This window comes from Portunus trituberculatus, chromosome 9 (genome assembly GCF_017591435.1).
Source record: "Portunus trituberculatus isolate SZX2019 chromosome 9, ASM1759143v1, whole genome shotgun sequence".
NCBI lineage: Eukaryota > Metazoa > Arthropoda > Malacostraca > Decapoda > Portunidae > Portunus > Portunus trituberculatus.
This window is the reverse complement of record NC_059263.1, coordinates 12696160-12713811: the sequence shown is the minus strand read 5'-3', so window position 1 is coordinate 12713811 and position 17652 is coordinate 12696160. Positions and strand designations below refer to the sequence as shown.

The window sequence follows — 17652 nt, the reverse complement described above, 5'->3', positions numbered from 1 at the left end:
TATATATATATATATATATATATATATATATATATATATATATATATATATATATATATATATATATATATATATATATATATATATATATATATATATATATATATATATATATATATATATATATATATATATATATATATATATATATATATATATATATATATATACACACACACACATACACACACACACACGAATATAATATAGCTGTCATAAGTTCAGCTATCAAGCAAGGGCGAGGGAAGGAAGGGGAGGGACGATATACGGATCTCATACGTGTCATGACACTGTTTGGGTGAATACGGGTCTCTATCGGTCTCGTAGAAAACAGGTTCAGCTAGCTAGCAAGGGCGAGGGAGGAAAGGGAAGGGACGGTATACGGGTCTCGTACAAGTCATGACGCTGTTTAGGGATGAGGGAAGGAAGAGTGAACGGTAGAGGAAGGATATAGTGATCGAGAGAGACCTCAGAAGTGGATTGAAATTCAACTGAGAGGGAAAGGAAACAATAAATAATTGATGAAAATTAATACAAATAATCATTGTACGGATGACGGGTGAAGAGAATGGGAGGAGGACAAGGGTGGACTCTGCAGATGGAGGGTGTGAGTCCGTTGGTCAAAATTTCCCTAGAATTTGGAACATTTTTAATTTTCTTCCCTGTTTCCCTGTTGAGACCTAAATTTCCCTAAAACAGGGAAATCTCCCTGCATCTGGCAGCTCTGGCTGCCTGATGGCTGGGCTAGGTGTAGGCGAGGGGGCTGGGAGGGGGGTGGAGTGTTGGGAGAGATACAATGGTAATCTTGCCAACGGCGTTACAAAAATAAAAGTGTTTCATAAAAATAATGTCAGAAATGCATTATGTTACCATTTTATTCTATGACATTTTATCTGGCCCCACTCCGTCAAAGATTGGCACCCTACAGATCTTAAAAGAAAGGATACAATAATATTGGATCATGTCAAGATTTGCGAATCCAACATCTCCAACATCTTAAGAACAGTGAACCCAATGAATATGATCCTTAGGTAAAAGAATAGGCAACCTTTATGTATTGATGTAGGGTTGGCCAGGGGTAAGTAAACACGAAGGCGGAGTAGTGGTTTATAGGTAATCTCAGAGACGGTGTGGGGACGTGACTGCCTCATGGGCCCACACTGGGCTCTCTTGTTGGCACCGCCACTCCCGAGACAACATACTGAACAGCAGACGAGTCTTATGAACCCTTACAGGAAACCATATGTAGCCGCTAACAAAGTAACAACCCTTAACCATCCTTAAACCCTTACACATATGAATCAACCCTTAACCATCCTTAAACCCTTACACATTGTTTTTTCTTTACATCAATTGTAAGGGTTTAAGGATGGTTAAGGATTGTTTAATATGTGTAAGGGTTTAAGGATGGTTAAGGGTTGTTACTTTGTTAGCGACTACATATGGTTTCTTGTAAGGGTTCATAAGACTCGTCTGCTGTTCGGTATGTTGTCTCGGGAGTGGCGGTGCCAACAAGGGAGCCCAGTGTAGGCCCATGAGAGGACCTAGTAAACCACTACTCTGCCTGGATGTTCAAACGCTCGTAACGGCTAAGTGTCTTGCTACGATCACCTTAGCGCTAAATTTGTCGTAACCCGCGCGTAACTCGCCTAAGGTGTATGTTGGAAAGATCTTGGAGTCGTCGCTACGATTTTCGGACCGCCATATTTGCTCGTAGCGCTAAGTGTCTCGAAGAGCACCCTTACAGTGATCGTAGGGTGGTTTGTTTACCTCCCGTGGAATTCTGTACCCACGTTGCCTTGTCAGAGATGGAGTTACAAGTTGTATTGCAACATGATGTTGCAGTAAACAGGGCCTGGAGACGTGAAAGAAGATTTAGAGACCGAACAGATCCATTTGCTTTTAGTGATGAACACTTGCTGAGATATTACAGACTCCCGAGACAGGAGCTTCTTCATTGGTGCCAGAAGCTAGAACCAAAAGTTGGCCGAGCAACAAGAAAATCCCATGCAGTGCCATGTCATTTACAGGTGTTGATGACATTTAGGTTTTATGCCAGTGGGTCATTCCAAAGTGTGTTGGCAGACACATGGATTAACACAAGGATGTGTCAGCAGAGTCATCAACAGAGTGACAGATGTGCTGTATACGGCGTCACTTAGAGAAACACGGATGCCAAGAGGTATGTACTACTGTACTACTTCATATATGTATCTGGTAAGAAATAGTGCATGTAATCTATAGTACACTCCCAGATCTAAACTCAACCTAAATGTAAACTAACCTAACCAAACCTAACCATTGCCACTGAACTATAGGAGACTCATATCAGAAGGGACTAATACATGATGGGAGTGCCTTTTTTTCTAGGAAACATAAAAAAGCTTTTAAGGAAATACTTGGTCATGCCTAACATTATGTTCTTATGTTTTATAGATAAAATCTGCTGGTTCAGTATACTGTACTATGGAATATTAATTTCCTTTTGGGTAGCATGGTAGTTACAGAAACACTTTATAGATGCATAACATAACCTATAACTAAACCTATGAAAAGAAAACTAAAAGAAAACTCTTACACCTAATGCAAAAAGTAATAAATAAGTAAATAAATAAATATATATATATATATATATATATATATATATATATATATATATATATATATATATATATATATATATATATATATATATGTAATTTATTTATTTATTTATTCATGGACAAATTGCATTTATAATGTAGATGTTATGCCAAGAGGTAAATTTAGAAATGGTTACAATATTACTTACTGAATTACTGTATAGCTTTTTACTTACCTAGTTTGTAATTCTTGTTAAATGTGTATAATATTATGAAGCAGTGAATATTAATGTAATTTATATCTATATATTTTGCATTGTGTGAATAAGCAACCTTTTCTTTTCATCAGGACTAGAGGAAGCCAGGGTAACAAAGGAAATTATATGGAATTGCCAATTTTCCAAATGTGATTGGCATCATCGATGGAACACACATCCCGATTGCTGCCCCACCAGTTGATGAAGAACTCTACATTAATAGAAAGAATTTCCATTCACTGAACATACAAGTTGTGTGTAATGCAGACTACATTTTTCAAGACTATTGCTGCCGTTTCCCTGGAAGCACACGATTCATTTGTATGGGAGAACAGCATCCTCAACAGGAGATTCCAGCGGGGTGAATTTGGAGATGCCTTTCTTCTTGGTATGTTTTGAAGTGTGCATTCTGTATGTACTGTACTATACGTACCACTTCATAAACTAGTCTGTCATTATGTGCATGCAAGTGATTTTTTATTTTCTTCATTTAGTATTTTTTTTCATGTAATGATCAGCATCTGTGGTGTAATGTTTAGCACATTTTCATACCATTAGTATCATCATATTCACTTTGCTCAGCCCAGGCAGGAAAACTCCTACCCACTCTTCCACTCCTGGATGAAGTAGTAGTCAACCCTGATGACATAGATGGACCTGTGTTTGTTCCTGCACCAGCTGGTGGTGGAGGACGGGATGCAAGGGCAATAGCTGGGAATGCAATGAGAAGGCAAATCATTGCACAACACTTCTCATAGTCTGAAAAGGGGGGATATAGTTGTGTAAAGTAAGTTTCTATCAATAGTTAGTTTTAATGTGTTGAGCTGTGCTGGTTGTTCCACTGTTGATGGTGCTTACGATGTTCATCATTCTTGGGACATAGGATACCTTCTACAAATAAGGTAATGTTAAGAATATACATGATAGGTTGTTTATTGCAGTTTACACTGCATATATGATTAATTTTGTAAGTACAAAAGTAAAAAAAATAGGTTCTCCATTATAACTAACTGTATAATATCACATTATTCATTTGGTATGTATCGTAATAGGTAACTATAATATCACATTATTAATTTGGTATGTACTATCAGATAGACTAATTACACAAATTGTAATGCACAGCCAGTTACAAAAATGTTTACCTGATTTCTTGACCCACTGCAATATTCAACTAATGTTACTTGTACTTGAGTCACCACTCTAACCCATTCTTGCAGCAACATATTGGCCATATATTTAGTAGCTTTTCTTAAATACTGCTTCAGTTTCTTGTCCTAGTGGTGTATTTAGCTCACCATTACCTTTCCTGTAGTATTCCTTGTGTCTTATATGAATGTGTAAATATTTATATTTCCATACAGTGACTCGACAACTGAAACCCACACTGTGTAACTGTGTATATACACACACATTGTGCGGGTTCCAATCCTGGAGTTACTACATGGGAATATAAATATTTACACATTCATATAAGACACAAGGAATACTACAGGAAAGGTAATGGTGAGCTAAATACACCACTAGGACAAAAACTGAAGCAGTATTTAAGAAAAGCTACTAAATATTATAAACAATAGGTAATTGTTCACCTTCAAAATAAATTTACATCTTTGTCAAAATATTAACTGAAATGTTTGAGGAAATGCAAATGTACACTAAAATTATTTCATAATTAATAAATGGTATTTGGAGGCTAAGTCTGCATTACATTCAAACTTTTAGTGCAAAAAGAATTCATCATTAATAAATAGGCTACTCCGTAAAAATAAATAAATATGTCATTGTACAAAATAAGAAAATAAATGGCACTGTGAAAACAGGTTATAAACTCCTTAAATTTAAAAATAAATAACTACCTATATATCAAGCAAAATAGAAAAATAATACTGTGGAAAATAATAAGAGTATTCCTTAAATAAAAAGAAATTGGTAATGAGCAAATTCAGAAAAGAAATGACACTGGAATGCAAAAATAACAAGAATATTTTGTAGGACATTTTGAAATGTTCCTAAACAAGTCTGCGAGATGCCAATTCATTCAAAGATGTTGCTATTCCTGGCAAATATGTAGTAATGCATTCAGTCAAATCAGACAAGGAGTTTCTTATGTCCTCGTGAACTTGAAGCATTTCTGGAGCCAGTGTACCCTCACGACGTGATGAGCCTCTCTGATTTCTACCAGCCTGAGGAGGTTGGCTGTATTGATGATCATCAGCTTGTGGTGGAGCAGGTTCAGATGCTATCTCCACTACTCCCTCTGTGTCAGTGTCTGGTGACAGAGGCTCTGGAGGTGATGAGATTTGGAGGTTTTGGGTGCCACTGGGTCTTGGTGAGGCTGGCCTTGATGGTAGTGTAACATCTATGTCACCTGCTGCCAAGTCCTCTTCATCATCACCTGTAAATAAATAAGAGGAAAAGAATGTACTACAAAACTATTACATATTAAATTTTAAAAGAGTGTGTGTGTGTGTGTGTGTAAATCACTGCTTGATGTGATGCAGCCTCTGTTGAGGCAGCCAGACATTACCCTGAGGTCAGAGCTTGTTGTCTCCAATCTCTGGTATGTCTGAGACCACTCATACTCCGTACAACAGAAAAGATAAATCACAACTTAAAATTTTCATTCCGTACATTAATAATAAAAAAAAAAAGACAAAAAACCATACTGGCAGGATGAGGGTCACGAAGTCCAGGAACACCAGATACTTGGACATCTTTTATTAACGGAAGCATTGCCTCTTCAACACTGGTCAGGGGTTTTACATCAGGCACTCCGCCACCTGAAATGTACAAAACATAGAGTGAACTTCAAAAGTTAGTGTTAAAGGTGAACAGCAGACCTGTCACGTTTGACTCGAATATTTATTTCATTCGGTCAAAAACCTGTGAGAACACATTTACGTCAACAAGTACACTGGCAGTTACAAAATCATTTCAACAACGTTTACAATGACAATTCAGCTTAATTGCTACAATGATAACTTGTCTTAATACCAGAATTACTTTATCTTTACTCATATCTCAATCACGCCTCCTACGTAACACCATCTAGGAACGAATTACGACTAACACAATATAGGCACAAACAGCAGTCATCAAGGTGTTATCATCATTCTCATTACTCGTACACGTGAACGACCAAAGGGGTATGACAGCGAACTTACGTGTTTGGGGTCTTCTATAAGACAAGGGTGAGCTCGACCTTCCTCGCCTTCACCACACCACACCTTCCTCTGTGGGGTCGAAATGTAGTCTGCCCCTTCCTGAGGTGCTGGGGTGTAATCTGGGGCCTCGTTCCTTCGTCATCATCAGGAACTCTCTATGTTCTTATCTGTCCCAAGCGTCCTTGCAACCCCTAGGGTCGTACTCTCTCCGTCATGTAGGCCCAGCTCAGCATCCCTTCCATTAACGGCCGACAGTTTTGTAAACACATGTGATGTATACTTCTCACCTTTACTCCTATATGTACTCATTATGTACTATCCTTGTGATGCTGCTCCACAATTTACTCTTAATCCAGTACCTTAAACTTACGCAAAAAAAAAAAAAAAAAAACGATAACAGTTAGCTACATTAGCACTAATTTTGCAAGGAAGTTATATTCATTAATGTTTTAATAAGTAGCTAAATCAAGTGTGTGTGTGTGTGTGTACTTCACTGTTAGATCTGCTGCAGTCTCTGATGAGACAGAAAGACCTTATCCTACAGAGCGAGCTCTGAGTTATTTCCAAAAGGTCCGAGACCAGTCACACACATCACACTAGGACAACATCCCGCACCTACTCACTGCTAGGTGAATAGGAGCTAGACATGAAAGGAGACACACTCAAATTATTTCTACCTGCCTGGGAAATCGAACCCAGATCCTCTGGCTTTTGTGTGTATGTGCTTTTGTGTGCATTACTGTAGATGGCTCCTTTCCCCACAAAATGAAACAATTTTCCTTACCAGTTTTTTTCCTGTTGACACTTGAGAGCAGCATGCTTCCTCTTTACTGATGACTTGAAGTCAATAAATTTTTTCTTCACTTCTCTCTCTCTCTCTTGCTACAGGAGAAACTGCATTGACAGCACAAGTTATTTCTTCCCATGCCTTTCTTTTTCTCTCTGCAGTTACTTGATGGCTGAACTTCTCCTGCAAGACAGTTTTTCTGTCCAGCCAACCCTAGAATCAAAAGTGATTGTAAAGTTATAATATTTCCCATATAAATAAATGCTTTAATTAATCTGTTGGTTAAATTTGTTGGAAACCAGTTTTTTATTCTCAGAAATTAATGAATAATGAGATAACTTATAGATTAATAAAGTAGGTACTTCATAACTTAGTACACCAAAACCTACAAGAAAATAACTCTCCACTTACATAGATTACTAGGATGGATTAGGTTAGTTTAATTAGGTTCCTCACCAAGCCACATTGCCACATTACAGTCTTTTATGAGTGTATAATATGAGGATGAAATTATTTTCTTGTAGGTTTTGGTGTAGTAGTATGTTATTGAGTACATAGGTATATACCTAACATACTGATGTTTCCCTCATTTCATATTTCATTAATTATTAAACTCTGAGGATAAAAAAAGATGTTTGACAAAATTACCTAACACATTAAATAATTAAGAGTACCTAAATCTACCAGAAAACATGGTTTTCTACATGTGAGAAAATATCAAGAGGTGACAGTGTCTAACACTACAACAAAACACAATGGTTGTAATTATGTTACATGAAAGCATTTTTAAGTGCAAATTGCTCATTTCCAAGCTCCTAATAACAAACTCTAGTTAGTTCCCTACAGAAGTTTGGAAAGGTCAAAAAAGTTTCTAACAGATCATTTAGTGTGTGGTAAAAGTTTGATAAAAAACATGTACATTTCCAGTAATTTTGTCCACATTAATAACTTGTATGTAGCATATTGATTGTGATAATAGCCACTATAGTGGTTTTAATTACATTTTTACTACTATATGATTTGTATGTACATTCAGTAGTTAGTTAATACTTGTGAACAAAATTATTTTAAACTGGCCTCCATATGTTACAAGGAAAGTGTGAAACAGTCATTTCATGAGATCCTCAATAAATATGCTTATTTTTATTTTTTTTTATATTTTACCAAGTTATAGAGCCTAATGTAACTTAACCTACCATAACCTACCAGACCCTAAACTAACACTAACCTAACCTTACAAAAATTTTCATATTATGTTATTTTAATTAGGTTAGGTTATGCTGAGTAAAGTTAGGTTAGGTGAGGTGGGTACTAGACTAGGTTAATCCAAGTTGGTTAGGCTAGCTTAAGATAGGGTGTACTCATAAAGGCACAAGTCTCACAAACACTTAAAGGAATACACTGCTAGGAAGTACACATTTTTCTAAGACACTTTTCTTCTGTTCACTTTGCCACAAATTACTCCTCTATTATTTTCTTTTCCTCTGTTCACTTTGTCACAAATTACTCCTTTATTATTTTTGCTACTACATAACTATAACTTTCCCTAGCCCTCTTTCCTAAGACCAAGGTAGGTTAGGGTAGATTATGATAGGTAAGGCTAGGTTATACATAACATAATAAAAAAAATGCATTTAGCAAATTTGATACCTATTAGGGATTTCATGAAATGATTTAAATCACAACCTCCTATAATAGTTAACCTTAAAGTAATTACTGGGGTGAAAATTCATTATCGGCTGATATGATCAGAAATAAATACCTATTTATGTAGTTATGGTGCACTCATACACTAACCTGGAAATTCTAATAAGGAATTCTAAATAAGATTGTGTGACAATGCGTATTGTTAAAGGTGAACAACAGACCCATCACGTTTGACTCGAATATTTATTTCATTCGGTCAAAAACCTGTGAGAACACATTTACGTCAACAAGTACACTGGCAGTTACAAAATCATTTCAACAATGTTTGCAATGACAATTCAGCTTGATTGCTACAATGATAACTTGTCTTAATACCAGAATTACTTTATCTTTACTCATATCTCAATCACGCCTCCTACGTAACACCATCTAGGAGCGAATTATGACTAACACAACATAGGCACAAACAGCAGTCATCAAGGTGTTATCATCATTCTCATTACTCGTACACGTGAACGACCAAAGGGGGATGACAGCGAACTTACGTGTTTGGGGTCTTCTATAAGACAAGGGTGAGCTCGACCTTCCTCGCCTTCACCACACCACACCTTCCTCTGTGGGGTCGAAACGTAGTCTGCCCCTTCCTGAGGTGCTGGGGTGTAATCTGGGGCCTCGTTCCTTCGTCATCATCAGGAACTCTCTATGTTCTTATCTGTCCCGAGCGCCCTCGCGACCCCTAGGGTCGTACTCTCTCCGTCATGTAGGCCCAGCTCAGCATCCCTTCCATTAACGGCCGACAGTTTTGTAAACACATGTGATGTATACTTCTCACCTTTACTCCTATATGTACTCATTATGTACTATCCTTGTGATGCTGCTCCACATTTTACTCTTAATCCAGTACCTTAAACTTACGCATGCTTTGTTTCTGCGCCACGGCGATAACACTTCCCCTGTCGGGCTTCGCCCGAAATACCTTCAGAGGCTCCTGACCCCTTCCAGCAGACAGAGTTTTGTAATTGGGCGCACCAATACTGACTCCTTTGTCTGCACTTTGGCCTTTCGCACAAGGCCGTCTGCGCTAGGCATTGTTTCGAGGACTCTCCCTGATAACCACTGACTTCTTGTGAGGGGGTGTCCTGCTATGATGACCACGTCACCGACTTTCAGGTTGCGGTGGCTCTTAATGGCTTTCTGCCTCCAGCGCAGGGTTGGTAAATACTCCTTCACCCATCGTTTCCAGAACTGATCTGCCAGGAACTGTGCATGTTTCCATCGCCTTCGGTATGTCTCTGCCACCGATATGTCATCCCTGGGCGTTGGCGTATTGCCTTCCAGTCGGAGAAGGTGGAGGGATGTGAGTGCTTCTAGATCTTTCGGGTCGTCTGAGACTGGGGTGAGGGTCGCCCATTTATTATCTCTTCCACGATGCAGAAAAAGGTGGAAAGTCGTTCATCATCAAGTATCTGATTACCAACCACCGCCAAGAGCACCTTCTTTACAGTGCGGATTTGACGTTCCCAGACTCCACCCATGTGAGGGGCTGCAGGTGGGATGAACTCCCATTCTATCTGTCGTTGTAGGAGTTTATCTCTTATCCGTTTGCTGTCATTCCAATTGTTCTTTGCCTCCCGCAATCCTCTGTGAGCGCCTACCAGGTTCGTCCCATTGTCAGACCTCAGGTGTCTTGGGGTTCCTCTGCGGGAAACTGAATCTGCTTAACGTGTTGATGAATGAGTCTGCGTCCAGTGATGGGAGAACTTCCAAGTGTATGGCACGAGAGGTCAGGCATGTGAAGAGACAACCCCATACTTTTGCCCGTGTCGGGCCTCGTTTCACTATGAAAGGTCCGAAGCAGTCTATTCCCATGTAAGTGAATGGCCTCTCTCCTGGTATGAAGCGATCCTCGGGCAGGTTTGCTTGCCTCTGCTCTAGCGGTTTCCACTTACATCGTCGGCAGATCACACACGTGCGGAGGATCTTGTCGATAGTAAGGCGTCCTTTCGGTATCCAGTAGTCCTCTCGCAACACGGCCAAGGTGTGTTCTCGCCCCGAGACCTTATCGAGTGTACGTTCCTGATTATGAGCTCCGTGATAAATCCGTCTTTAGGGAGCAAGATGGAGTTCTTGTGGTCTGGATGGAGGATAGCATAGTCTAGTCTACCCCCTACTCGTAACAGTCCTTCGTTATCTAGATAAGGCTCCAGTCTATACAAAGGGCCAGTAGTAATTTGTCGCCCCCCTTTTCAACATGCTCACCTCTTGAGGAAAGCGTCTTAGTTGTGTAGCCTGTAGAATTGCCAGACGAGCCTTTTCCATATCTCCTACTGACAACTGGCCTTTGTCACATGCAGTCTTGTTGGATCTTGCTACGCACCATTGTATGAATCGTCTGAGCCATGCAAACGGTTTTCCGTAACCGATACCATGATGAGTACTGCGCCCACAATGTCTTTATGATGTCACTATCCCTTCCTGCTGCTGTAGTTGCCAAACATATGGAAGTTTTCTTCACTTCCGGGTCATCAGCCATAATATCTGGGATTGTTAGTGTTGTCTGTGGCCAATCTTCTTCCTTCAAGGCGAGGAATGTGGGGCCTTGGATCCATCGACACTCATTATGCAGTTCACTTCCCAGTATTCCACGGCTAGCATCATCTGCTGGATTGAGTGTCGACCTAACGTGGCGCCATTGACAGATGTTTGAGTATTCACTTATGGTAGCCACTCTGTTGGCTACGAAGGTGTGGAAGCGTCTCTCAGTGTTTCGTATGTATTGAAGAACTGCCATGCTGTCCGTCCAAAACACCGAGTCCACCATTTCGATGTCTAGTTCTTCTTTCAATTGTCTGTCAGTCCGAGCTGCCATCGTAGCTGCACATAATTCTAATCGCGGAATTGTCTGTTGCCTCATTGGTGCTAGTTTGGCTTTGCCGAACAGAAAGGTTACGTGGTGGCGTCCGTTTTTGTCCGTCAGTCTCAGGTAGGACACTGTTCCATACGCCTGTTGTGAGGCATCACAGAAATGATGTATTTGAGCCGTATGTAGAGGTGATATCCTCTCTGGCCAGTAGCACCTTGGGATCCGGACTTCTTCTCGCCCATTCCAATCGCCCAGCCATTTTCTCCACAAGGCTACGTTCGGCTCAGTCAGAGGTTCGTCCCATCCTGCTTGTCTTCTACATTCATCTTGGAAAATCAATTTCGCTCTGATGAGCACAGGAGCCAAGACACCCAAAGGGCCATATATAGAACTAATCATGCTTAAAAGACCTCGCTTCGTTTCCGGTTTTCGTGGCGTTTGGGCTTGAACAGCAAGTTCATCTGCCTCTAGGTCCCAAGGATTCCCAGCGCCCTCTTAGAGGGTAGTCGGCCGTCCTTGAGGGTGATCCCTCTCACTCCTGCAGCCCTCTCTGTTTGAGGTATGGTGTTGAGTACTGAATTATCATTGCAGATCCATTTTGTCAGCCTGAAACCTCCTTTACTCAAGACTCGTCGCGGTTGATGTGTCACCTTTATGGCTTTGTCCAGAGAGGGTACCGAAATTAGGAGATCGTCGACATAAAAGCTGTGTCTGGCACGTTCAACGTCTTCGGTGACCTCTTGCTCATAATGCTTGAACGTCTTCTGGAGTGCATATCCAGCACAAGACGGACTCCAAACTCCGCCAAAGAGATGTACTGTCATCCGGTAGGTGGCGGGTTCTCGTGTACAGTCACCATCCATCCACCAAAGGAACCGGAGGACATCACGATCTTCCGGCACCACCTTCACTTGATGAAACATAGATTCAATGTCAGCCATGAGAGCTATCTTATGGTGCCGAAGCCTAAGAAGGACGCCCGTCAGCTTGTTGTTGAGGTCCGGCCCTTGCATTACTTGGCTATTTAAGGAGATGGAGTGGTAGGTCGCCGCACAATCGAATACTATCCTCACCTTCCTGGTTTGTTCTGGTTCAGGACTGGGTGATGAGGTAAGTACCAGATCTTTCCGGGCCTTCCTGTCTGTGTAGGCCGTGGAAGCCTTTCTGCGTAACCTGCTTCTACTAACTGGCGCATTTCTTTGTCGTATTTATCAAGTAGGTTTGGGCGTTGTTGAAGACGCTTCATAAGCCCTCGCAAGCGGTGTACAGCGAGTTCCCTGTTGTCCGGTAGTGATGAAGTGTAAGAGGGGTGAGTGGCTACGACTGCAACCTTCAACTCCGCATGGTTCACGTAGCCAACACTCCGACATGCGGTGACCTTGTCGAAGACAGGCATAACATCGTCTTTCGTCTCTGATGTATGTTGATCTCGCCTTTACTGACATCCCAAGGAATGCTCGACACCCGTGCAGAGAGTGTGCATCCTCACACAAAGGACATGTATCCGTATTTCGTCCTTCTTCCTTCGTTACCATCGTTAAACTGATCTGCTTCCTCTTTTGGGAGGGGAAGGATGCGGCAGCTTTATTTTGACTCTCGCTCATCATGTCTTTCTTCTGTAGCTTAGCCGTCGTCCGTGACCTAGTCAGCATGTCCTGAAGGAAGCTCTGTAACCATTCTACACCTGGGAAAGCTCCACAATTGTTCTTTGCGTAAGCATACACTTGTGCGTTGTATTCGTCTCTCAGTTTACCCTTGAATCTTTCGGCAATGTGACACATTGCATCGTCAGTATCCACTTCTTTCAACTGTCCTAGTCCTCGCAGGACAGACACACAGTTTACAAGATCATGTGTCAAGTGGGCGAGATTTTGGGTCTCATGTAGATCCATGCTTGGGCCATAGCGGACCCTTTGAGTAAGTTCTCGAACATACGTCCACGTATCACCGTGTGCTTGATCTAACACTTCGAGGGCTTGTCTATAGCCTTCCTTTGGATCTCGTACACGCCTTTTTCCGTGTAGAGCTTCTTTGACAGGTCCCTCGTAGGCCTCAATGAGCAGTCTGAGCTTCGTTCTATCCGATACGACAGCGGCATCCACGTAGTCCAGAAAGGCTTCTTTAAACTGCCAATAGTCACCACAATTTCCCCCTGTAAACCTGGGGTTCGGTAGGCATTGCAGTTTCATAGTGCTCATCATTTCCTTCACGTCAATCCTAACGGTTTTAATGGACTGCGATATGCTCTGCTCGCCGCTTGTTCCCATTTCACTCTCCCTTTCTCCCTTACATAGCTCCAGTGACAGGCCACTCCCTCGTGGACCATCGCACCTCTGCACCGGGTGACGCATAGGAATGACTCCAGAAGGTCCATTCTCCAGCTCTTCCCTTGTCCTTCCTTGGTCGTTGTCACTCTCCCCCTGGTTGAGTTCCTCCCCCTGCTTCTGCACCAAGGCTCCTCCTTGTCCCTCATCGGGAGTAACTCTGCTCGTAAGCGCTAGTCCACCAAGTTCCTTAAAGCGTTCCATGAACGTTTGTGCTTGTCTCATCATTTCTTCCATCTGTTCGTATATCTGTCGATACCGTTCAGTAATTGTGCTGGCTTCTCCACCTGCCTCCCATTGTTTGAGAGGCAGCTGTCTGGGATCATCTGACGTGGCTATAACGTTGATATGTTCCAGTTCTTCAGGGTAGTTCCAGGAGAATCTTGCGTGCTCTTGGTCGTGACCTCGTTCAGTGGTGTTTCGTTGTCCATCTTTGTTCCTCAAACCTGAGTGGGAGTCTGTGGCTCTTTGCTTTGGCGCTTCGATGGTTCTCCTTTCAGCTATATTGAGCTATATTGAAGCCGCCCTGTTCCGTCTTTGCAGCTGTGTTGAAGCTACTTAGACCGTCTTTGAAGCTATATTGAAGCCGTTTTTATCGTCTTTGAAGCTATATTGAAGCTACTTATATCGTCTTTGAAGCTGTACTGAAGCAACTGCTGTACTGAAGCAACTTTGAAGCTGTACTGAAGCAACTGCTGTACTGAAGCAACTTTGAAGCCGTACTGAAGCAACTGCTGTACTGAAGCAACTTTGAAGCTGTACTGAAGCAACTTTGAAGCTGTACTGAAGCAACTGCTGTACTGAAGCAACTTTGAAGCTGTACTGAAGCAACTGCTGTACTGAAGCAACTTTGAAGCTGTACTGAAGCGAGACCGACACCTCTCTGCCGAGGCTGTCGCTGAAGCCGTTCTGAAGCCTTCTCAACAGAATTCTTCTCGTTACCTCTCAGCTGTCTGACGTTTAATGTGGCCCACGACTAACTTATCGTACGATGGCACGTGGTGGGAAGGTGATTACGCCACTGAGAGGAAAAAACCCCGACATTTACGTTATAGTGCAAGCTTTGGGGAAAAACTCCTTAACGTGATCACGATCGCCACTGCCGGTGCACCATCGTGTGCAGACATTGATTGGCAATAAAGTTTAATACTACGGGGGCCACAGTAAATCAACCAGACGCTTAAGAATTACGTGGATCGCACTCTTGCACCTTCCACACTGCTGTCTGCTGTCAACGTCTCCCTCGTTCTTTCCGTGTCGTGGGAGTTGTGAAAACTAGCTCAACAAATAACGTCCCGTATAGCCCACTAATTTCACAACACGCACTACCAAGTTATCACTCTTACCACCATACGCGTATCACTATACTTTGACCTTGCATCGACATCTCAAGCAATTAAGGTACAACCAATTCCGGTTAATAAATGTTCACACTTGCACTCGCTTGTCAACTAGAGTCACCCGGCGTGCCTCGCCAGTCTCCGCCCACGTAACGTATACGTACGCACTAACACACTCACTCCTCAGTTACCGTGTGAGGGAGAAGGACCCGCTCCTCCGCCTCGCACCGATCGCCAGCAAGGGTGTAGCGGTGACGAGCCCTTCACTCGCTCACCACTCCCTGCCCCGAACACAACTTAACTTCCCCGCTCTCCTCCGCGGATGGGTGGCGCGGCTCGTGCCCGCTCTACTCGCGCTGGGGCACACCGACGCCCGGCCGGGTCCGAACCTCCCCGGTCTGGCGCGACACACACACACACACACGCAGCTCACTGGGTCCTCTGCTGTTCTCGAAGGCGCCCCGGGCGAGAAACAATGAAGACTCCACGTTTTTGACTGTTAAAGGTGAACAGCAGACCCGTCACGTTTGACTCGAATATTTATTTCATTCGGTCAAAAACCTGTGAGAACACATTTACGTCAACAAGTACACTGGCAGTTACAAAATCATTTCAACAACGTTTACAATGACAATTCAGCTTAATTGCTACAATGATAACTTGTCTTAATACCAGAATTACTTTATCTTTACTCATATCTCAATCACGCCTCCTACGTAACACCATCTAGGAGCGAATTACGACTAACACAACATAGGCACAAACAGCAGTCATCAAGGTGTTATCATCATTCTCATTACTCGTACACGTGAACGACCAAAGGGGGATGACAGCGAACTTACGTGTTTGGGGTCTTCTATAAGACAAGGGTGAGCTCGACCTTCCTCGCCTTCACCACACCACACCTTCCTCTGTGGGGTCGAAACGTAGTCTGCCCCTTCCTGAGGTGCTGGGGTGTAATCTGGGGCCTCGTTCCTTCGTCATCATCAGGAACTCTCTATGTTCTTATCTGTCTCGAGCGCCCTCGCGACCCCTAGGGTCGTACTCTCTCCGTCATGTAGGCCCAGCTCAGCATCCCTTCCATTAACGGCCGACAGTTTTGTAAACACATGTGATGTATACTTCTCACCTTTACTCCTATATGTACTCATTATGTACTATCCTTGTGATGCTGCTCCACATTTTACTCTTAATCCAGTACCTTAAACTTACGCATGCTTTGTTTCTGCGCCACGGCGATAACACGTATACTAAGCTGAGGTATGACCTGTTTAACACATTACCTGTATTATTGTCAGCATTTCTTCATCCGAAAAGTTTGCACGACGAAGGCGTTTGGTGGGCGGCACCTCACTTGCCATGTCTGCTTTCCTTTCCACCACTGCTTACTGCTGATTACATACAACACTTCTTCTCTTCTTGCTGTCTGGGCTGCGAGGATCTACACATGTAACACTGACGTCTCCACATGCAAGTGCGTGTATTTGTTTACGTTTCACGGTGCAATATCATTGGCTATCACTCTCAAAGGCTGTTAATACGCCTCTTCTGGTTGGCTGAGCGGCAGTCAGCCGAGTTTCATTCCTGGACAGCGGGACGGAACGCACCAAGCTTTACGATCGCATCATCGTGAGCTACGAGCGTTCGGACGGGTGTTTGAAAATACATCTTAGCGGTGGTCGTAGCCCACGATAAAAAATGTCGGCTACGAGAGGACAACTAAGATCTTAATGGCGGAAAGTTACGATCCTTCGAACATCCGCCCCCGGGTCTCGCGCGGTCATGCTGTACCCACCATTGGAGGAGAACGCGGAACGCCTGCAGGAGTGGCTACAACAACATTTCCCTGCCTCAACATTTAACACGGACAGGTCGCCACTCCCGGTTATGGCTGGTGCACCACACCACATCCATCTGAACGCAGATGCACGCCCCTTCGCCTGTCACACCCCAGCACAGGTGCCCCGACATTGGGAACACGAAGTCAAGAAACAACTTGATGAAGATGTGCGGAAAGGGATACTGGTGCCTGTCCCCGCAGGCGAATCAACAGAGTGGTGTGCGCGGATGGTGGTTGTCGCTAAGAAATCGGGCCGTCCTCGAAGGACAGTCGACTATCAGCGCCTGAATGCCTGCTGCTCCCGCGAGACTCACCACACCCGAGCACCATTTGACATCGTTTCCAATGTTCGCCCCTCTCCTACAAAACGGTGGCTGATGCGTTCTCGAGCTTTCACCAGGTAGAGCTTGACGAGGCCAGCAGCCACTTTACCACCTTCATTACCCCCTGGGGACAGTATTGCTACCTCCGCACTCCTATGGGGCACTGTGCCGCCTCTGACGCCTATACTAAGCGTTTTGATGATGCTATCAAAGATATTCCCCGCAAGTTCAAGTGTGTGGACGACACTTTGTTGTTTGACTCAAGCGTGGAACAGGCTTTCTGGCACGTAGACCACTTCCTGGAGACGTGTGCCAAACGGGGAATAACCTTGCAACCAGAGAAGTTCCAGTTTGCCAAGAGAGAGAGGTGGACTTTGTGGGTTTTATTCTCGGCTGGGAGCAGTATAAGCCCTCGGGTGACAAGCTGGCAACCATCAAACAATTCCCCATGCCGTCCCAACTCACCATCACTGACATCCGGTCTTGGCACGGACTGGTAAACCAGCTGGCCCCTTTCATGGC

The 17652-nt window shown here is 43.2% G+C and overlaps 1 protein-coding gene and 1 long non-coding RNA gene across 5 annotated transcripts; one reads left to right on the top strand and one right to left on the bottom strand.

The window, feature by feature from the left end:
• The first annotated feature begins 1617 nt into the window (after window positions 1-1617).
• LOC123501424 lies at window positions 1618-4666 on the top strand. The gene is made up of 3 exons (XR_006673632.1): window positions 1618-2182; window positions 2932-3227; window positions 3422-4666. It is a non-coding gene; the product is annotated as an uncharacterized LOC123501424 (long non-coding RNA).
• On the bottom strand, window positions 4589-16728 carry LOC123501423. Of its 4 annotated transcripts, XM_045250252.1 has the most exons (5): window positions 16251-16728; window positions 6791-7006; window positions 5509-5622; window positions 5147-5237; window positions 4589-5115 (listed from the first exon to the last, which is right to left on the bottom strand). In XM_045250252.1, exons 2-5 carry the CDS (start codon window positions 6822-6824, stop codon window positions 5091-5093), a joined length of 264 nt encoding a protein of 87 aa, XP_045106187.1. In that variant the 5' UTR covers window positions 6825-7006; window positions 16251-16728; the 3' UTR covers window positions 4589-5090. The 4 variants fall into 4 exon arrangements, with proteins under 4 accessions (XP_045106187.1, XP_045106183.1, XP_045106185.1 ...); XM_045250248.1 differs by having other exon boundaries at window positions 4589-5237; window positions 16251-16726; XM_045250250.1 differs by lacking the exon at window positions 6791-7006 and having other exon boundaries at window positions 4589-5237; window positions 16251-16725.
• Between the last annotated feature and the right edge of the window lie 924 nt (window positions 16729-17652).